At 40.6% G+C, this 21517-nt stretch overlaps 2 protein-coding genes across 4 annotated transcripts in view; one reads left to right on the top strand and one right to left on the bottom strand.

Annotated features, from left to right (window-relative positions):
• helz (helicase with zinc finger) overlaps positions 1-453 on the top strand; it is a 49996-nt gene extending 49543 nt beyond the window's left edge. For 2 of the 3 annotated variants that reach the window (XM_076728081.1, XM_076728082.1), the window contains exon 33: positions 1-453. This exon is cut by the window's left edge and continues 372 nt beyond it. In XM_076728081.1, coding sequence (XP_076584196.1) covers positions 1-134 — 134 coding nt within the window. In that variant the 3' untranslated portion in view covers positions 135-453. The other variant, XM_076728083.1, reaches the window with a different exon arrangement.
• Positions 454-4483: 4030 nt separating this feature from the next.
• On the bottom strand, positions 4484-16536 carry cacng1a (calcium channel, voltage-dependent, gamma subunit 1a). The gene is made up of 4 exons (XM_076729083.1): positions 16112-16536; positions 10328-10402; positions 6809-6955; positions 4484-6692 (listed from the first exon to the last, which is right to left on the bottom strand). Exons 1-4 carry the CDS (start codon positions 16347-16349, stop codon positions 6460-6462), a joined length of 693 nt encoding a protein of 230 aa, XP_076585198.1. The 5' UTR covers positions 16350-16536; the 3' UTR covers positions 4484-6459.
• Positions 16537-21517: the final 4981 nt, after the last annotated feature.

Here is a 21517-nt window from a genome sequence, read left to right as displayed (position 1 = left end):
TCCGCGCTCCACCCAAACCCCGAGCTGTTCGCCCAGAACAGGCCAAAAAGAACAGCGACCCTCTCTCCCTCCTACAAGAGCTGAGTATAGGAAGTTCAAATGGTAGCAATGGGTACTATTCCTACTTTAAATGAGTGTCCCTCTCCCACGTAATAAATAAGTGATAAAATATAAAACTTAAAAAAAAAAAAAAAATGCAAAACTGTTTCTAAAACCACACAAAAAAAATAGTGCAAAGTGCATTTACAAATTGTTTCTATCAGTAGGTTTGTTTTCTGCTTTTTTTTTTTTCATTTTAACTTTTTATTTGTAACAGTCATCTTTTCCCCTGTTTCACATATCTGTGAAGAAAATAAGTATATATAATGAATGCATTACTGGTATATATACATACTCATTATGTATATATGAATATATACTTATATTATCTACACTTGTATATGTACGTAATGCAAAAAAAACAAATAAAATGAAAAAAAAAAGAATAAAAATAAAAATAAAAAAGGCAAGATTTGGTTGACCACTTAGCTACCTGCATATTTTTCCTTATTGAAGTTGGTTTTTGTTGGTTACTAAATGAGTATGTTGAAGTTTTTATCATTTTGTATTCCTCAGTTTTGAGTGGACGTTACGTCTTGAGTTTCATACTACTGTAGTTGTGGTAAGTGAGCTAAGTGGTCAACCGACACAGAAACTACATGGAACAGTGTATAGAAGTAGATAAATTTTCCTCTAATCTGTACATATAAAGAAAATAAAAGACTGAATTGTATGCCACAGACATGTCCTTAAATTCCTGTATCATGCTAGCGTTTGCATTATGAATTCTTTTTTGTTCGTCGGCTTCCGATCCTTAATTCTTAGACATCCTTACCTGGGAATCATCCTCAGTGACTTAGCAGTAAACATGACTATTTACCGGGAAATACAAATACAGAAATTGATTGCGCATTTTACATTTCACCAATGTCTCATCAGCAACGACAGTTACAGTGTGAGAATGTCAGAGCAGCAGCAGCAGCCGTGTCATTCCTCCTTTTGTTTGTTTTAAGGATGAGAGAACGCCAGACATCGTTTTCTGTGATCAGATTATCCCACACTGCTTCGCTTGTGGCCGATGCTCAGTCATTTTATTTTATTTCTTTTATCTGTGTCAACAAAACCTTCACCGGGTGGGGAAATAGTTTCGACAACTGCTGGTGGATATGAAATGTGTGTTTCGTTTAGTGTTATATTTTTTTTTTTTTTTGCTAATGGACATTGAGCTTTTCTGAAAAAGGTTGCTCTGAGGGTTTGTGAAAGTGAAGCGAGAGTGGTGAGGTCAGAGTGGTGTGTCGTGATAGGTAAGTTGAAACTGAGGGTGTGATCAACACTGCCAGTCCCATGTGTTTGAACAGGCTAAATGTTAGCATTTTGGTTAAATCTGAAGTTTACTAAAACTGCTGATTTATAGTTAATACCCTGAAGTTTGACAATACGCCATAATAATGTACTACCATTTGTGGCTTTTTGTTTTATTGGAAATGTCCTAGATGTCGGTCACTATAGCAAACAGCAGACTGTGATTTCATGCTGTCTGTACCTTTAATACACTGTTGGACTCACAGATGTTTGCAGTCGTAGCGTTTCCTGCCTTTATGATGTAAGTCAGACTGCCCTGAGGCCCTCTACCAGTTTCCTCTGTAAGACAATCTTTTAATCCCTGCATAATATGAACGTAATGATTAGTCACTTACCTCTCATAAGTTCATATTTCCTCCCAGTTTCACCAGAAACATAAAAAGTCAAAAGCATTTCCTCATTTCAGGGCATTTGAAGAACTGTTCCCTCACCCCTTTCTGCTTGAGATTTAACCAAAAAGTGAGGCAGTAAAAGTGAGGATGCAATGAGCTGTTCAAAGACATGACTGCTAACGTGTCTGTTTTTAGCCTGTGCGTAATAAGAATGAATTGGTAATGTTTGGAAGTTGCTCCTGGTCACTCAAAGACTTACAGTATTCACTTTTTCAGTCTGATCTGCCATATTAGTACGAAAGCAGTAGCCAGTTTAATTGGAAAATCTCTGACCATGCTTTACATTTGCTATGTCCACCTGACTTTTTTTTTTTTTTTTTTTTTAAATAAAACCCACGATGAGCGTAACAGCAACGCCATGTTCAGACAGCGAGTTGCTTGTTTACTGGTTGACACACACACAGAGGCCACACAGCTACGTGCTGATGAGTTTCACAAGTCCCTGGCAGGTAAACTAGAAAAAGACGCTAATGCTCGATATCTGCCGAGGGTTTTTTCCTTTCCTAATCAAAGCAAACGGTCATGCTGTGCTCAGTCCTGCTGTATGTAATTCGTTAATTGTTAAAGGACCACTGCCCCATTTGCAAATAAGTAAAGTTGTAATGAAATCATCCCGCTGCTTCATGGCTTTGGTACAGCAGTCGGTCACTGTAAAATCTCTTAAAATGTAACTTCCTCAGAAAGCTAAAACCCTGCGGCTAATCACTTGGATGTGTTTTGAACAGTGGGCGGAGAGCTTGGTGAAGCTGGTTTTGTTTCTCAGTTTTGACATTGTAATTCCAAGGTCCAGATTTTTTGACTTAGCGGAGAACAACACATACTTGTAAATATGCATTTTCTAGGTATTTACAAACAAGAACTTTGGGTGCGCCTCAATTTTGTAGAAGCTGTTCAAAGAAGAGGTCTGCCGTTTTTAATTATGCAAATTCACAAAAATAATAATTCTAGAAATGGACAACAACAAACCAGTTGGTAGTTGCAACATCTTGTTGTGACTTTTTAGATTTTTTTTGTTGTTGTTGTTGTTGTTTTTGTTTTTGGTTTTTCTTAATGGTGATGGTCTGGTTGATTTGACAAAGAGGAGATTTTCTGTTGCAGCTGTTATAAGACAACTTATCCCACTGTACAATACATATTTTTAAGTATATGTTGCTGGATTTGTCCTGTTCAGTTTTTTCTCCACTTCACAGCTGTACAACAATCAACGTTGATTTTTTTCCCCTCTTCTTTTCTTTTTCTTTTTTTTTTTTTTTTTTTTTAATGTGAAGACTGTTTTCATGCATGTTGAGATGACCTGGCTGGTTTTTATCCCTGTTTTTATCAGTTTGTATTGATTTGTGGATGAAAAAAAGAAAGAAAAAAAAAAAAGCTTTTGTTCAACTTGCAGAGTCAAAATTTGGTATATTATTTGATGTGTACAATGACTTGTGACATTATCAACACAACTATTATAATATTTTACTAACATGTCAATCAAATATGTAATGGTCATGTAAGTTCTTCTTTTGTTTTTTTTGTTTTTTTCTGCAGTTACTTAGCGGGGCTAAAGCTGAGGTTGCTCCCTGGTGTGTGTCATATTTCCGAAGCTTTGGACACGTTCGTTTGGGGAATCATGTTGCCACAGAGGCAGTCATTGGCTAATCTCTGAAGTTGTGCAATACTAATATTTCACCGCTTCTTCAACTACACTTTTATTTATTTTAGAAGAGATTGAGCCAAAGACATTTTAAAGGGATTTTATTCACAAATTTTCATCATTGCTGATTTGTTTTTAAGGCTTCATTTGTGTCCCGTCATGAATCTTCATCTCCAAAATCAGTCTGATATATATAAATATATTTCTTTTCTTTTTTTTTTGCTATGAAGTCAAGGGTCTTTACTCTTGTCATGAAGTTTTCACCACCAAACACTGCACCATATATCATCCTGTGAATCCGTTTTCTTGGAAACATTCTGTGTTGCCTTTTAAAGAAAACCAAGCGAAAGCAGCTCGTGTGTTTGTGTGGCACATGGAAAGGGAGCAACCTTTTGCCCAGCCAGTAGAGAGCACTGTGTTCAGCCTTCTATAAACGCCACATCTCCTCCTGTTATCTGTTTGCTCTCCTCTGTTCTTCCCTCGCTGCAGTGAATCAATGGCACACCTGTTCTCCCAGCCTCCCAGTCCCATTGGTTCCTCCCTCGTGGGTACAAAATACTGAATAGATCTGTTTTACTCTTCTTCATTTCAATTGGTGGTGGTTATAATAAAGGATTTAGACTGTGTTTCAAAGGTTTATTTTTTTTTTATTTGTTTCTCTATTAAAGTGTTTTTATTGAAACTGCCTGAGTTCTGTCTTTGTTAAATCACCCTCTGCGGTGCACACAGGTAGTGCAGAGAAGCCTTTCTGCCTAGCTTAGCTTTTAATAGTAACTGCAGGCACGTGGAGAGCCTGGGAGCCTCTGAAACATAACACCTGAGCTCCTTAGCACATGCAGGGAGAAGGAATACTTTGACTACACCACACATTAATACAGGTGGAGTGAAAAAAGTAGTGTAGAGACAATTAATAACAACAACCAACAAAACCAAACATGGCACAAGGTGAACAGCCGGCGATGGCGTGAGAGACAAGGAAGGAAAAGGAGACGGCTGATCCTTTCGTTCGCATCCACTCGACTTTCTTTGGTACATGAAAGCATTCGAAGTGATCGCAGACAAAAGCTTATCAAAGTTTAATTTTCATTTTACAAAGTTGTAGTACATGACAGAGATAGACACACACACACACACACACAACCTACTGCATCCAAAACCTTGTTTAATTGCATGCCATATTAAATGAAAAAGACAAAAACATAAGAAAGACTAAGAGTATAGAAATTCATGTCAGCAGTTACCACTACTATTGGTATTCTGGCTTTTTCTTTTGTCAAACATATCTGAAAAATAACAGTCAGTCAAAAAAAAAGATCAGTCAAAAGAAATATAAATTAACGGACATTTTGCCTTGAACATAACTCGGATGTTGCAGCTCTAATGAACAGCAGCACATTTTGCACAAAAACTTCAACTGCATTCATTCATTCATCCTGCATAATGAGTGCTTTAACCACTGCTCAACCTTGGAAAAGGTGTATATTAAAGTAAATGGTGTGAAGGGCCAGGAAGCAGCTCATGGAGGTTTTTCTGCTATTCAAACCCAACTGGAACAAAGCAGTTCGAATGTGGCCTTGCAATACCAACCCACATTTTCTCTGTGTTCACTGTATTTTAATCCCTTATGGAGAAAAAAATGTATCAGGAAGTAGTGTTTGGAAGGTTATTTCTGTTACTGACCAACATTGTCAAGCTGCAAGTTGTCATAATTTACTTGATGCGCTGCGTTGCTTTGTGAAAATCTACCACTTAAAGTTGCACTTATGCATGCAGCTGGATAACACAATGATGTCATAATTCCTTTTGTTTTTGGGTCATTCAACTGGCTAATAACAGGCCACTCTTAAAACAACAACAACAACAACAACAACAACAACAAATGACATATTATTTTACAAACTGAAATAAAGGTCAGAGACAGCGGACCCTTCACATGCCGTTAATTGTTGGCAAGTACAGATCATGAACCCTCTCAACACATTTGTTCTACACAGGGAAAAAGGGAAATTCAGACAACTATTTCAGATGGGTCGTGATGACGCATGAACATGAACAGAGATTTTTTTGTATCGGTTTGGTTTAGGAGTTGTCAACAAAAAGTAAAAGGCCTTGTATGTGCACCTGCTAGAGCTGAACCTTTTCCAACATAATCAGTGCTGCAGACTGTGTGGGTGTTTAGCATTCAGCCTGCCACACACACACACACACACACACACACACACACACACACACACACACAAACACTCAGACCTGCTCTGTACTACTGCTTTGCTTGAAACCAGATATTTTTTCATGGAGTTCTAGCTTTAATGGGACATTGTTCATATGTAATTTCTAGAAATGTACAACTTAACATCTGAGTACGTCTCGACTTCTCTCACTTAATTGGTATTTCTTGTAAGTAAGTGATTCCTTATGCGATCCCCTTAGAAAAATCAACAGACAAACATTAGATATGTACAAGATATCATACATAATGCAGTACATAAAATCACATAATTGCCTACTGCAGCTGTCAGGCCATCGCTGCATGCACGTTATTCTCAAAATGTTAGTAATCTAAAATTTAACCAGGTGTGCATAATGATAGCATTTAGGAAATAAACCATTTCTCAGATTTCTTGTTGCATGTGCATACTGTACATACTAGCATACTGCAAGTGCTTACTGGTAACTGCAAATGGTATGTGGCCCAGTTTGGCACATGTGTGGTATTTTCTAGGCCTCAGGTCAGATTTGAGTTCTGGTCTCAACATGAACTGTATCATAGGAGGTGTTGGACAGGACTGCTGTATTTTACACTCAGGCTGGATAAGGCAGACATTGAGAACTGACAAAAAGGCCCATATTCAAGTGACAGTGTAATTGCAGGGAGGGAAATTTCCCATCATGGGAAACCAAACCAGTTTCTTCCATCGTGGCCTTACCCTTTTATGTCCAGCTCTTATCCTTGACATGAATCTAACATCTGTACTCAAAACAAAAGACACAGTCACCTCTCATCTTGCATTCATCTGTTTGTCTAGCGTTTCACTCCACTTGTTCCGGCTCGGCATCCATGCAGGTCTCCCAAGGATTCCTGGGCATCTGGGGCATGGAGAGGATCAGCAGGGCGATGCCACACAGAAAGAGGAGGACGAAGCCGGTGCAGGCGCAAGCGAAGGACCAGGCGTAGTAGTACTCGATCCAGATTGTGTCCTCGCTCTCGATCATGCGTTTGACTGATTGTCGCATCACCTCAAGTGAGATGAAGGCGCAAAGACCTGGGAGGGAGAAAGGCGTGTAAGCGTCATGTGACCATAAAGGCACAGTGAGGTTTTAGCATTGATACTGTGAATGCTGCAGGGAAATGGACATTTTGCTGGTTAACTGAACCCACCTGCAAATGCGTAAAACATGCCAGCCGGTTTGAGGAGGTAGTCCCGTCCTTTGCCTCCACCAGTACACGATGCCATCAAACACAGAGAGGCCAGCATCATGAAGACCAGGCTGAAGATAGAGATGGCTGCAGCGGAGATGTTGTACTCTGGAAAGAAAAAAAACAGACCTTGAGTGTTGACGTGAAGTGGTTCAGTAATGTCGTTTACAATCCAATGGCATCAAATCTTTTAGACTCCACAACCACTTCAACCACTTTCACATTGTTCACATTCCATACTGTCTATTGGGGTGCAATGAACTTGGATTTTTTTTCATTTTTATTATCAGAAAAACCACAAAATCTCTCTATGTTTTAATTAGACAAAAAAAAAAAAAAAAAAAACAATGTCTGAATTCACCACAGTGCGATTTATTAAAAAGCTACAAACTTTTCCATTTCAAACTGAGTTGTAGCAATATGGGATTGCTATATACATATTATACACATATTTTGGGTCATTGGCTGATTAAATAAAGTCTTAATCTGCTCCTTTGAATTGAGATAACGAGTGGGTCACAGCCAGTTTGTTGTTCAATTACTTGAAGCCAAAATTAAAACATTTTTTAGAGGCTGAGGTCTCGTTGCAAGCCTTTTGAAACATGCTTGCACTAATTTGTTTTTACATTTTGAGCCAGTATGTTGTCCTGGATCCTTTAAAAATGAGCTGGTTTTGGATGGAATAATTTCTCATTACTGCATGTTTTGGAGATGTTCTTAACCAGTGATTAGTGTCAGGTTAAATAATGATAAACCAGCTGGGCAATGTAGTTTGTACAAGATGTTACTGAAGCAGGATAAAATAGTGCATTTGTTATGAACTTGTTTCAGCAGCGGAATAATACACATTTGGTGCTTTGGTGAGTTTTTACAGCAGCAGGAAAGAACATGTAACTCATGTAACAGGTTGTCCCAGTTTTTGAATGATAGAAGAGGTCCAAGGTAGCGAGGAATAAGGTGATACCGGCTAATGGGATGGATCGCTGTTGTTTTTGTGGACAGTAAGAAAAATATAGAATATCACCACACTGATCCTTTAACAATTTGTGCTCAAACGGCCGTGATCTTTACATCCAACATACAGTTATTCTTTATGAATGTAGTTTGAACCTTGTGTTTACAGATACAGTGTGTCTGTGTGATAGGAGCAGCAGCTGGCTTGTTTTTCTGAGCAGAGAGGTGGATGGGATGCGGCGCCTTTGATCTGCCGCCTGTTCGCCTGTGAACCATGCCCAGAGGAGAGGCACTCCTTTGGGGGAAGAGAGCCTTCATCTCCTGCTGGCAGGGGAGGATGGGCCGCACCCTGAACCCTCCGTGTTCAAGCCTTCACTTCTCAGAGATACTGCGTGTCTGTGGAGCTCGTTGCCTTGCTCAGTCTGAGATGTCAAGGTTTCTCCACAACAAGAGCAATGTAGACATCAAAAGACAGCAGAGTTTCAATCAAACAGGATTCACTTCATTGGAGGATTTCTCAGTCCGTAGAAACATGAGATTGATTTCGAAAAAGTCATCCCTGTGAGGTGTTTGACTTTGAAGTCAGAGTGTGTGTTCTGTGTGTATATACTGTGTATGGACAATATATGTGTGTATGATATGTGTATTATATAGCTTTGCTCTTCATGTGCATGAATGCAGATGTTCGTGCGCATACGCTGAGTGGATGTGTCGTATATTCATATATGCATATACTGTGGGTTCATGTGCATGTTTGTTGGATTATGCATGTGCTGCTTACCTTTATGTTTGCAGGAGAGCTTAGATTTAAACACAAAGTTTCAGACCTGGGGATCTGTTTTAGTTCTTTCTCTGAACCAGATCTGGCATATGCTTACACACACACACACACACACACACACACACACACACACACACACACACACACACACACACACACACACAGCACAGGTGGTGTCTTCATCACTTGTGGGGACATTACATAGACTTACATTCATTTCCTGGAGACTTACCCTATCCATAACCACTATCTGCCTATTCCTAACCCTGTACCTAACCTAAGCTTACCTAACCTGTAACCCTATCCTCAGTCCTTACCCTAAAATGTAATGATTTAACCTGTATTTTGTCCCCACAAGTAAGGTGAGTCCCCACATGTGACTGTGCTTCTGCAAAGCACTTTGAATTGCCTGATGTATGAATTGTGCTATACAAATAAATTTGCCTTGCTTTGTCTGAACAGATTTTTGTCCCCACAACGTGAGTAATACATGAGTACACACACACACACACACACACACACAATTGTAAAGAAGCTCCGAAGGCCCAGATCCATTCCCACAGCATCCTTGACCATTCTTGACTTCCATAGATTTTCATTACACTTCATGTATTTTTCACTGGCTAACTCCCTGTGGCAGATAAGAGTCTTAATGTATGGATGGATGTGCGTGTGCTGACACACATTGACTATGTTCATTCAACCGTATACACCATTATGGTATTACCAAATGGCTCATTCAAGAGTGAATAACACTACATGAAACTTAGGTCAGTGCTGCGATCATTCCGGCAAACTTGGAGTGTGTCTCTCAAGGGCGAGCCGTCAGCGCTGGGGTGCCGCATGTGTGCATGTGTGTGTGTTAGAGGATGGGGGAAGGGATGCCCGTAAATGCTTGCATTAGCGTCTCTGAGTGCAGGGTGAGGGGGTGTGTATGAGTTCATACACAAGACTATCCAGATTTACACCCCAATAACTGAGTCTGACAGTGCTCCACATGTGCTCGGGCTCCGTAATGCACATTACATGGGAGGGCTGTCACACAACGTGCACTGGCTGGGCTCAGTAGGTTCACAGCTGTAAGAGGGTCAGTGGAGAGGGAATGGAAAGAATGAAAGATGGAGGAAATGGGAGCTGGGGAAAAGACACAGCTATCAAATGTTGACTGTACTGCATGTACAGCACGAGTTGCATTGTTCCCAGGGCACCAAATGTGTCAGTGTGTCAGTGCACAGTGTGAATTCTGTGACTATGACCCACAGCTGGAGACCATCACAGGGGAAAAGTTTAAATTGTCAAACATCCTTAGTATATGCATCAATATCTTCCAATCTGCTAATATAACTGCAGCACATCATCACGCTATTAAAAAAAAGAAATATATCACAATGCAGCGCCACTGAATTTAGCCAGATGGACATAGGGTTGGGAAAAGATAAAGGAAAATCCAATAGCCTTTCACCCAGGACTTGTCCTATGAGGGGTTTTTGTCATTGACAATCGGTCAAATACACCTGCTGTGACACTGATGACTGTGCTCCAGTCAGAAATGAAACATGAATGAAAGTCTGAACCCACAGAGAGCAGCATGTGACAGCAGCAGCATGTGAGGTCAGTGGGGAAACTGTGAGGCAGCCGCTTTGATGTTCAACTTCACAAACACTTGGATGTCCTAATGTTCCAAGAGACATATTTACAAAATGAATTCACAAAGGAATCTCTGCTTTTTTCATTTTGAAACCTACCTTTTTGTGTTTTATATTCAAATATCTCAGCATCCTGCCCCGGAGTGAAGTGCCTGAAGTAAGTGCAGTTTTCCTCTGTGGAAGGAAAGAAAATGGGATTTAGTTCAGAATAATATCTGTGTTACATAATTTATTGATTAACTTTAACTTTATTTATTAAAAGTTAAATATTCATCCTGTTTTAACTCTTTTTTGCTCTCCATCAACTGTGGCTGCTTCACAGTCACAGTACATGTTCTTTGCATAGAAAGCTATGGAGCCACCAACCACTGAACCTTTTCACACTTCTGTTCAATTTGAATAAGTTTGATTTACTGGCATGAACATCAGGTGAACAATATTGCCAAAGCGTCAAGGATAATGCAATTCAATAATGACTTCAGAGAAATTAAACAAACAATGCATTTATTCAAATAAAGTGAAGAAAATAAAACGCTTGCTTGACGCCTTGCCCCACATACTTTTGCACCACTGGCTGTGCACCACCTGTTGTCATATACTGTGTGAATATGTGACTTCTTTGAGCACTTCACACTGCCTCAGATCTATGTGACAAAAGCTCTCGCAGATTGACACCACCAGGATAACGTTACCACAAAAATGTTTACGTGATGCCGTGCAGACCCTGGTCTGCTTTGTGTGGTGTGACTGTCAGAGTAGAAATTGTTACAGCAGACATCGCATTCAATTCTTATCGGGCAGGCGAGGCGTTAAACCTTGGGGATTTGCACGAATAAAGTCAAGGCTGCTTTACTTGATCACAGGGTGGTTTGGAAGAGTAAATATTCTTTGATTCTAAGTCTAAAAAGAAAAAAAACACAGTTTAGAAACAGGCTTGTTTTTCCTGTCAAATCTTGATTACACTCGTCTTCTCACACACCATATACCTCCCTTTGCATTTTAAAAACATATACATAGTTAGAAGTACTTGACCAAGTGCAGACAGAGTGGCTCATATTTAACATCTGAGGCTTTTTGCAGCGAGAGTGAGAATGTATATGTATGTAACACCAGCCAACTGTCACTAATCTGAGGCAAAGTCAAGTGCACATCAATGATCTTGGCTATGCGATGAGCTCTCCCATCTCACTCATGTTCCTAATCCTCTCTTCCATATAGTCTCACCATGGGACATCGGTGAAATGCTTTCATGTGAAAATATGTCGTGCTGCATGGTGTCATATCACGAGCAGAACTCGACAACCCATGCTGAGGTGGTAGACCATTTCCCAATGTTCTATGGAAACCATGAACATAAGCTAAAGGGGATGTCAGTGCGCTCTAACAGGAAATAACACAAGTAATTTCATTTGATAGGCACATAAAATATCTGTGAATCATATTTTTTCCAAGCCAACATTGTACTGTTTACAAAAACCTCCTTTGTAATTACAAGCTTTTAACGCTGTGTGTCATATTATGTTGGCCGCACAAAAGAGATGTTTTTATGAATGAGGACAGGGACTAGTCACCCCCCCCCCCCCCCCCCCCCCCCCCCCCGAAAAAAAAGAGGTTGTTACTAAGCAACAAGCTCCTGTTTTCACCATAGAAGGCACATATGAGGGTGTGATAGAGGCTTGTCACCTTGCATTCAACAGAGAGGCTGAAAACTAAGGAAATGCAAATCCAACACTCCCCTTGCTGTAACACCAGACAACTCTTTCAGAAGCAGGAAACATGGTCCCATCTGTGGTTGAGAAAAGATTCTGTTTTAAGTGTAAGAACCGCACTACCCATGGCTTTTCATTCACTAAATGCAAATCTGGATTGTTACGTATGTTAAAGTGGAGCCGCTCAACATTTAGTGGGCCGTGGAGTGGTTGCTTTGAGCTCATTATCTGTATCAAGCAGCTTTTTTCCTGTATGTAACTGGGTGTAGTGTGTCCCCTAATTATACCTTTTTGTACCATCTTAGTGCAAACTTGCTCTAAGAGGGCAAGCTGGTGATCATGAATTAATCTGTACTCATCTGTGGAAGCACGCTGCCACACAGGCAAACACAGTCGCAAATACACACATACACTGTTGTACAGCGTGTTGGTCCTCATCCTGCTCAGCTCTGCTGACAAGCTCGGTAAAGCCCCCCTTCTTCCTCATAGGCCAATCCGTCATCTTTTCAAAGATCAGGCGATGACATCGGATTAGTGGTCTCCATATTGTTATGTCACAGCAGCACCTTTTAGAGGTCCAGACCTTTTTTTTTTGGCCAGCTCTGTTTAGCTGTCATAACATAGCACATTCTTATCAGCTAATACAAGTGATGACAACCTCAATAGTGTTGTTGTAGGGTGAACACAAGTGTACATGTCACCAAACAGATGTTCACTGGAGGTGCATTAGTGTGTGTTACTACAGTGCCCCGCAGGTTTCAATGCTGAACTTTTTTTGATAGTACATGCATAAAATCTAAGTGACATTCAAGGGAATTACATTTGTATTTACTCAAAATTAAACTTTTGATACTGGTTGGCCTCTGTAAATTTGAGCACTCACACTAAAGATAAGTAAAGTGAACCTTTGATTGGGCTATAAATTCCCAGAGGCATATGGACATATCTGTGAGTGTTAAAGAAATTGATGGCAATTCACCTCCCTCATTTCCAATGCCTATTCCTGTCATTTGCCCATAAGGGCAAAAATACCAGTGGTTCCATTGCTTTTTGGACTACGTGTCCCATCCCCTGGGAATGTGAAGTAATTTGAGTGTCTATGTGGGCTGCACGGAGATGAGAAATTGTAGGAAGGTCTCGTGTGAACAGTGTGGTGGAACAGCAGGCCTTAGAGCTATGCCTGACTCTTCCAGGCGGCCCTGTCACTCAGAAGACGAAACACTTGGCGTGAACACTTGACCCTCGTGGCTTCCACCCAAGACAGCTGAGTATTTACGTGGCTTATATTTATATCAACAACAACTGCTTGCAGAGCGATTTGATTTTAAAAATCAAACCTTTTCTGTATCTGGAAAGACGGTGATCAGATTGTAGTAATTGCGCATCTTTGGATGCTGTGGCCATTGAAAATACCTCAATGTCATTAGAGAACAAAACTTCAAGTGTTTGCAATGTGTGGAGTGGCAGCAAGGAGGAGCCTTGTATCTAATAGTTTTTATTTACAGCTCACAGCAGCTTGGAAAGTGAGTATAAAAAAAGATCCCAATATGAAAAGAAAGCTGGACAACTCAGAGCATATAAAGCTAAAGCTGCCTTCAGTTAAGTTTTACCTCACATGAAACCTGAAGCTGAAGTGACATATAATGTATGTCTGCATTATACACACAAAGTTCTTCTGAGATCACCTCACAATCTGCGCTTCGTCAGCCATGGCCTAAACAACAGCTCAGCTCATATTTTCCAGATGAGTGTCTCACCTCACACACTGTTCAAGTCCTGCTTTGGATCAGAGGTTGACATGCGGCTATGATAAACAATAACGTTCCTGTCCAAATACAGTTATTGGGCTGGGAGAAACCCCTGGAGACTGATGGAACGATGCCACCTGCTCATCAAGAGCGATTCGCACGCCGCAGCCGCCCACTCTCGCTTTCCAAATGTTTATAGACGACCACTGTCAGCATGTTTGTGCAAGCTAAAACTTACAGATAAAGACTCCAGAAGCACTTGCCACTTGTGATTTCAATGTGATGAGTTCCCTGCATGTCTGGGTGGGCTGGACTGATTCAGTATACTCAGCACATGCCTGCCATCCCTGCCCTCGACCCTCGGCCACTTTGTCGTCTCTTGGATTATTCCTGTAGAGCAGACAGTGTTTGGGATTCCCAACCAGCCCTGTGAGCTGGACAAATTTGGTGTTCCAGGGCAATTTATATCAAATGACATACAGGGTCAGATAACAATCAACAGTTAGATAATGGTTTCTCACATTACCGTCTGCATGCCAACTGGGCTGTCTGTGAGTCTCTGCTGGTCAGCAACTGCTCAGCAGGGATTATATTCATTTTCCTACATTTTGATCTGCTTTTTATTCAAGCTGCTTTAAGAGCATCTGTTATCATAGACAGTTTATTCCGAGGCATTCAAAGCATCTGATACACATGACCTGTTAGATGACCACACTACTGTGCCTCAGCATCATTAAGAGCTGAGTGAAGAGCCTCTTCTCTTTCTTCCCTTTTAGAGTTGTGCAGTTTGCTACATTAAATCACTGGACATCTATTACTGAATGAGTAACATCTAAGCACTATCTTAATGTTGTGGTTGGTTGAAGGAGCGCTTCATTTATTTACTTTATGTTCTGTCGCGCAGTTAAACCATATTTGGATATGTTCTGTATATAAAATCATAATCTAACTAACAAGTTAATATTTCTATCAAGTACTTTAGTGGAGTAAAAAAGAAGAAGGCACTCCACAGTGGTGTTCTGGAAAGAAATCCGGAGAAGACTACTGTATGTAATGTGGGCTGTTGTTGATATCTAGAGGGATTAACACTAAAGTCTTAATGTGCTGCAAATTGTATCCTTCATATTTGTTGAATTATATGCTGACTGTGATTTACAGCTACACAGAAAGACACATTCTACATATTTTTTCAGCTGACTTGCTGCACATTAATCAAAAAATGGTTACTTTGGTAAAAACTGAACTGTTTCCCTGTGATACCTAAATATGCGTTGTTCTTCTGAATAATTTATACAGACATTTCAGTTTGCTTCTTGGAAATGATAAGGAAACTATGTGACCTATAAAATGCAACAGTGTTACCAATGGGAATACTGTACAAGTACAAGTGTCTAATAATTGCACATAAATACATAAGAACAGGAAGGTCTTAGTTACTTTCCATCACTGATTAAGGGCTATCTTAAAGTGAATTCTCTGAGGATGCTCCATCGAGTGTCTGTCAGGTACTGGCACATGTTGTATGGAGTATCAGTAGTCTGCATCGTAGCTGGTTTTACTAATAAACACATCTTTCAACAGAAGCAAGGCAGCGATCAGTGAAATGAGCTTGGAGTTTGGTGTTTTACTAGTGGAAGCCGGTTGGGTGATTGGATGAACTGTCTGTCTAGGCTCTGTGTTTTTGAACAAGGAGTAGTGTCTCATGCTGTCGTCCCACATAGCCCATGTCCGTCTGTAGCTGCCAGTAGTCCCTCATAGGACGCCGACTGGTCTGAACCACTGTGGTTCAGCCATAAATACATAACTTGAAACCTAACAAGGTGGATTCTCGGCTCGCATAATCTCATGCGATCTTGCAGTCTCACGAATCCAGCTGCCTGGCAAGGTAACCTGGATGCTGTTTCCACCCTCACTGTCGGGTTTATTCAAAGGAGGGGCAGTGAGGATCATCATGGCTGACTGAGGCTCAAGGGTGGACTTCCAAACCACCACAAGATAGCCTAAACATGACCTAGGCTCAGAGACTAATGCATGTTACCGAAGCATTTAAACACCACTGAAGACTGACATTGAAGAAAATAATCATTTTCCTCAGTCAGAAAAGGTTTATTACATTATTGAAATCTGTGTGCATGTTACACCGAATAGGAGCTTCTTCTGTTTCATAAAGAAGCTTATAATGTCACATGACATGTCTGGTGATCCTGCATCAAGATCACTATTCTTAGAAGCTTTATTACTCAGAGCGCTGGACTGGATTGCATAAAGGCACCTCACAGTCAGAGATAAACAGTGTTTCTACAGTACAGAACCACACCTGTGGTCTAAATGTTACACAAACACAGACAAAAAGAGAAACATGCCCTTCAGCTTTAATGTCATTTTCTGTGCCTGATATAGAAGGTTTTGGAGAGATGTCCTCTTACCTCCAGGCAGGCTGATGGGTCCGCAGCCGCGCCCCTCCACGTAGTTTTCCGAGCTGATGTAGATGTACTTCTTGCACAGCCTCCACAGGCCAAAGTGGGCCGCCTCGCAGGTCTCATTGACTTTGTCCATCTGCGGACTGAGCACTGCCCAGTGGTCTGTTACCACCGCCGTGAACATGCAAGCCATACCCACCAGCACCACGAAAATGGCAATATTTATCTTGGTGCGCTTGTGCATCTTTCCAGGTGATGAAAGCTCTGTTCAGTGAATATTCTTCCCCCGATAAAATAAAAATGAATCTATAAAATTGGATGTTCTGCAATGTGGACACACTGCTCTGTATCCCAGGGGCGTCTTTCTTCAGTGACTGCAGCAAGCTTCCCACAAAGTCTCCTCTCCTTTCCTCTCTCCTCCTAAGACTAGTGTCTTCTCTGTGCGCCTCTGGTTCGAAGGGAAAGGGGCCAGACTGCTCTGTCCTAGTTTCAAGTCCCCTTTTCCCTACTCACTATACTTGCTGTGCAACTGAGGGGCTGCAAGTTTAGACTTACAGCTGCTGCGGTAAATCAGGAAAGTTGATGACCAAACCAACTGTCTGCCATGGTGGGCAATGGGTGTGGGGGCTGCTGCATGTGTTAATAGGTGCTGAGTAGGGGTGGGGAGTGGGGCAGTTGGATGCTATAAATGTGACTGGTGAGTCAAATTGTCAGGCTGTCTGCTTATCTGGTTACAGTTCCAGTGGATAGAGATGTGTAAAGTGCCATAATGAGTGGACTCACATAAACAGTTTCTCTGATCCAAATTTACACACAAACTCTCAAAATGGACGTTTCAGCACGTTTGTGACAATGGCTCTTCGGACTTGAAGTTTCCATCCATTTACAGTGGCTGCGTTTTCACGGTCTACCTCACTACGACACGTCCTTGGCGTGCATTTGTCTCTGTAAACTATTTATAAGTAAAAAGTGGATGTGTTTATAAAGAGCAGCAGCGAGGCCCCAGCTGTCCCACAACAGTGGACTTTCCCAGACGGAACAATACTGCCTGTAGTAAGCTCCCCCAGCTAACACTGTGTCTCATAGTTTTAAGAGGATGATAACTATTCTAGAGATGCTCAATGTGTCATCTCAGGAATGTCAGAGAAAATGTGTCCTTAACTTTACTGGTCACTTGTGTTTATGTGAACCTCTCAGAAGTGGTTTTGAAAGGGAAGTCAGTGAGGGCGTTCATTCACTGACTACCGTCCCTCTGTTTAGAAATACTCTTCTTCTGCAACAACATAGTGGTTATGTTGTTGTACTAAAATCTAATATGAGTGGATAGAAGTCAAAATATCGAGTAACAGTGTTCACATTTGAGAACAAAGCCGTCACTCTTTGATCCTGAGGCACATGCATCACGAGCTGATGATTATTGGAGATGTGTTCAACAGGTGAAAATGTTTCCAATATCTATCTACTGCATTGTAAGAGCACTGTAAATGTCTCAGTGTGATGTCCTCTGGCCAGTTGAAAGACAAACATACCAAAATTCAACCAACGTACAATTGTCCAATTGCTGTACTTACTCAGATTTATAGGGCTGGGATTTTTCATTTAGTACTTGAAAATGTGCTGTCATTGCACAGTAAAAGTATAAAAACATATTTATGATAAATACATTTCTCACACAACAAGGCTTTGCAATAAATGGTGGGAAAAAAGAGACGGAAAACATACTTCAGATTATAAGAAAACCCTGAAAGGTGTTAATCCCTTTGATAGCTCCCCTACAGTAAATCACTGGGTTGCGTCTCTGTTTATCTTTTTTAAGCCTTGGCCCACTTTTGTGTCTCTTTATAAGAATTGTGACCCACTTCTCCCCCGGCATCAGTATGAGAGCCAGTGAAAGTCAAAAAGTTCTCACGGCAACAAAATACAGGTTTTGAGAAATCACTGCAAACCTGAGTGTAGTCTCTAGCTGAAGGATCAGTCAGTCATTAAACTGTACTAAACTATATTCCCCTCCACAGGTCACCAATTAAATCTACTTTAAGTCACTTTTTCCCCCTGTTGCTGTTGAGATAGTGTTTTAAACACCAACCTGTCTCCCACGGGCAATGATACCATTTCACTCACCATTTCACCTGCTGAGATATGACAACATAAGAACTCCACTTGGAGTAGCTTGATGATAAATTCCACAGCACACTGCAAACAGTAGCCATTGGGTTAGTTTATCTGAATTAAATCAAGCACTAACAGTATTTGGACGCGAAAGTCAGTGTGTGTGCACCCAATGTGTCCATTATAACCATCCATCCATCCATCCGAGCAGTCACACTCCAAGTAATGGACATTTGGGCAATTATTTCAGCAGGTTTTCATTTCCAAACAGGTAGTTCTGAAAATAACGGATAATTGGATTGAAGTGGAAATATTCAAAACATGTCTGATTGTTCATTTTTCATGCATATGTGGACAATTTAGCAAATAAGTAAAATGGCATCATAAGATATTGAAATTCTATCCAAAGCTCTTAAAAACAAGGCTCAGATTTTCCTTTAATGCTGATGAATTGACAACAACATTAAAAGTTGATCACTGAATGTTGTGGATGCCACCTTCCATGCAAAATTGTGGTTTGCCTTTTTGCCAGAGGAATGTCAGCAGTATTGGATACATTTTGAGAGTCCTATGCACCATAGCACAAGTCTCTTATTTGAAATAATGCCCCTGAGACCACCTGGAACCACTGACTTTAGGGGTTGTGGCATGGTGGTTTGCAGCGTCACCTCATAGGATGAGGGTCATGGATTCAAATCCTGCTGGCTGAGTTTGCAGGCTCTTCCCATATCTGCATTTGCCTGGTTGCAAGCCTCTGAATCTCTGATCTTGTTCAGGGATTAATGAAATGAAATGAAGGCTTTATCTGCACCAACTGTAGACAGTAGGTAGATAGATGGTAGCACCCAGATTGGTTCCTGCCTATCACCCACTGTGCTACAGAGCTACGCTAGAATTACTCCTTACTTCCTTTAAGCTATTATTGGGATACAGGACACCACTAGAAAGCACCATTGCCTTGGCTTTGTATCGGTGCCTCGTAAAAATGTCTTTACTTCCCTCATGCCTTTCTATTTTGGTTTGAAGAGTTGTCCCTGATGTACAGCAGGTGTATTCCTGAGTGTTTGATGAGGTAGAGTTCATGTTAGGTGAGGGTAGGGAACAAACTCAAAGATATCTAATTGCATGTCATTTGAGTTTGGACCCAGAAGTCGCACACAATAAGCAATATGAACACATCACCTGTCACTAATTTTCTTTCCGTAATAGGAGCACTGCTTCTAGAACTTCAATGACCACATCAGTGCTTTTGAATGTTTCAGCTCACAGCTGTAAATAGTCTATTAAATCAAATATTACTGATAAAACATTGTCAGTGTGTGGCTCAGCATGTTAAAGACACTGTATTGATGTGGTATGTATTTAATATTTCTTTATGATATCATGTTCTTTTATGTCATTAGAATTAAAAAAAAATTACAACCATCTGTTGTAAAAGAAACGTGAGTTACAGGCCTGTTTTGTTTCATCATCTCTACTTTGATGAAAGATTCCAGCCTACACTGCTCAGTTCTGTTTTCTTTCATTGATTATCCTTTGATTATTAGCAGTCAGTGCAGATATGCATCATCAGTAAAGGCTGTGATGTACAGGAATCAGCAGGCAAATGTAGATTTAACTGTCCTTTAATGTGCCAGTCTCAGTGTGTTGCAGACTGGATGACTTACCAGATAAACAGTCCACATTAATATCCATTATCCCACAACCCACCATCATTTTGAGTGATGGCACTGGCATAATGACTTCCAAAGGAGCAACAACCCCTGACCTCATGCACATTGGCTGGGTCAACCTCTGACCTTTGTTGTGTTGAGACAGCCACACTGGAGCTGTAAATGTAAATGTGAGTCCTCAGGGAGGCTCTTCTTCCATGGGGAATGTAACCTCATCCTGTGGGCCAATGGTGTGCACAAAACCTGGACAACTAAACCTTATTGATTGCAATCACAGAGGACACATGGCTACGTTGGTTAGGGCTTAAATTGACTGCTTCTCATTTGCAGGGCTAACACCCTAATGTTACTGTCAAAAGAGCCATTGATCACTGGAAAACTTAGTGTGTAAATCACTGGTCATCTTTGGTCTTAGTTCACCTAAACCAGCTTTGTTTGTCTTAACAAGGTTTAAATAGTCATGCCTACATGCAACAGAGTGGAATTCATAATTCAATGTTATGGTCGCTGAGAAGCTGAATTAATTACAGACTGCAAAGATAAAAATCAAATTAATCAATCTCTGCATAATGATTCTATGCAGTTATACACTACAAGACCATTTGGACAGTGCTTATTATCAAGCTACCTTTCCTAAAACCACACCTACACTGATCATTTAAACTTAAGTGTGATGCTGAAATAATAAATAAATAATAATAACTTGCAATAATCAAAGAAAGCAATAATACATGAATTATAGTAATGATTGACTGCCTTTGATGCAAGATTTGGGACTTTGTGTGATGTATATTTTTCTTATACAGCTTAATAAATGAGAGCAACAGGCAGCTACTTTGAAGATTTTGTTTTTTGGGTTCTTATGAAGACATAAGATAACGTGCAGCAGCCTCCGCCTGCTGCCAGGCCATGTCTTTTTCATTTTGTCTTGTGTATTGTTAATCCACGACAGAGGCCTCTGGTGTGTGACAACCTCATTTACCGAAAGTTCAGTTTCTGCGCATTCAAAGTGGAGTATTGAAAATGCACTGTGTTCACTTTGAAGTTACTGATTGGGTGTGCATGAACTCGATGGGGCTTTAAAAAGTATGATTTTTATTTGCTGTCTTTCCAATGAAGCCTTGATAACTGAGAGACCTGGATTAACGACCAGAGCTGTTGCCTGCAGTTATCTTGAGTTAATCCCTATCATGTTGAGTAAGAAACAGGAGTTGCGCTCTCACATGTTGTACCTCATTACAAACACTGGAACATCCTTGAATGGCAGCCATCCACATCTTGTCTCTGATCAGTTTCTCACTGGACAATGCAAAATAATGACTTAATGAATGAGTGCAGAAAAACGTTGCTGCTTGGTTGAATCCTGTTTAAACTACTTTCCTCCTCCTGACAGAGGAGAGTTTGGGAGTTTTTCCTTTTCTCTTTCGAGATCTATTGCTGGGATGAGAACTGCTGCTGTTACAATACTCAAAGTAAGTGTACCTTAAGTCATATGCTTAAAATCTATGTAAATAACTACACTTGTTTTCAGTGGAACATGCTAAAAACATCATCAATCATCATCAATCATGGACTTCATAAATCATAATCAATCAATCAAACGTGTTCAACTTCCATTCAGTTTTTTTAA

Source organism: Chaetodon auriga, chromosome 4, assembly GCF_051107435.1.
Source record: "Chaetodon auriga isolate fChaAug3 chromosome 4, fChaAug3.hap1, whole genome shotgun sequence".
NCBI lineage: Eukaryota > Metazoa > Chordata > Actinopteri > Chaetodontiformes > Chaetodontidae > Chaetodon > Chaetodon auriga.
Note: the sequence above shows the minus strand (reverse complement) of the source record. Positions and strands in the feature narration are given on the sequence as shown.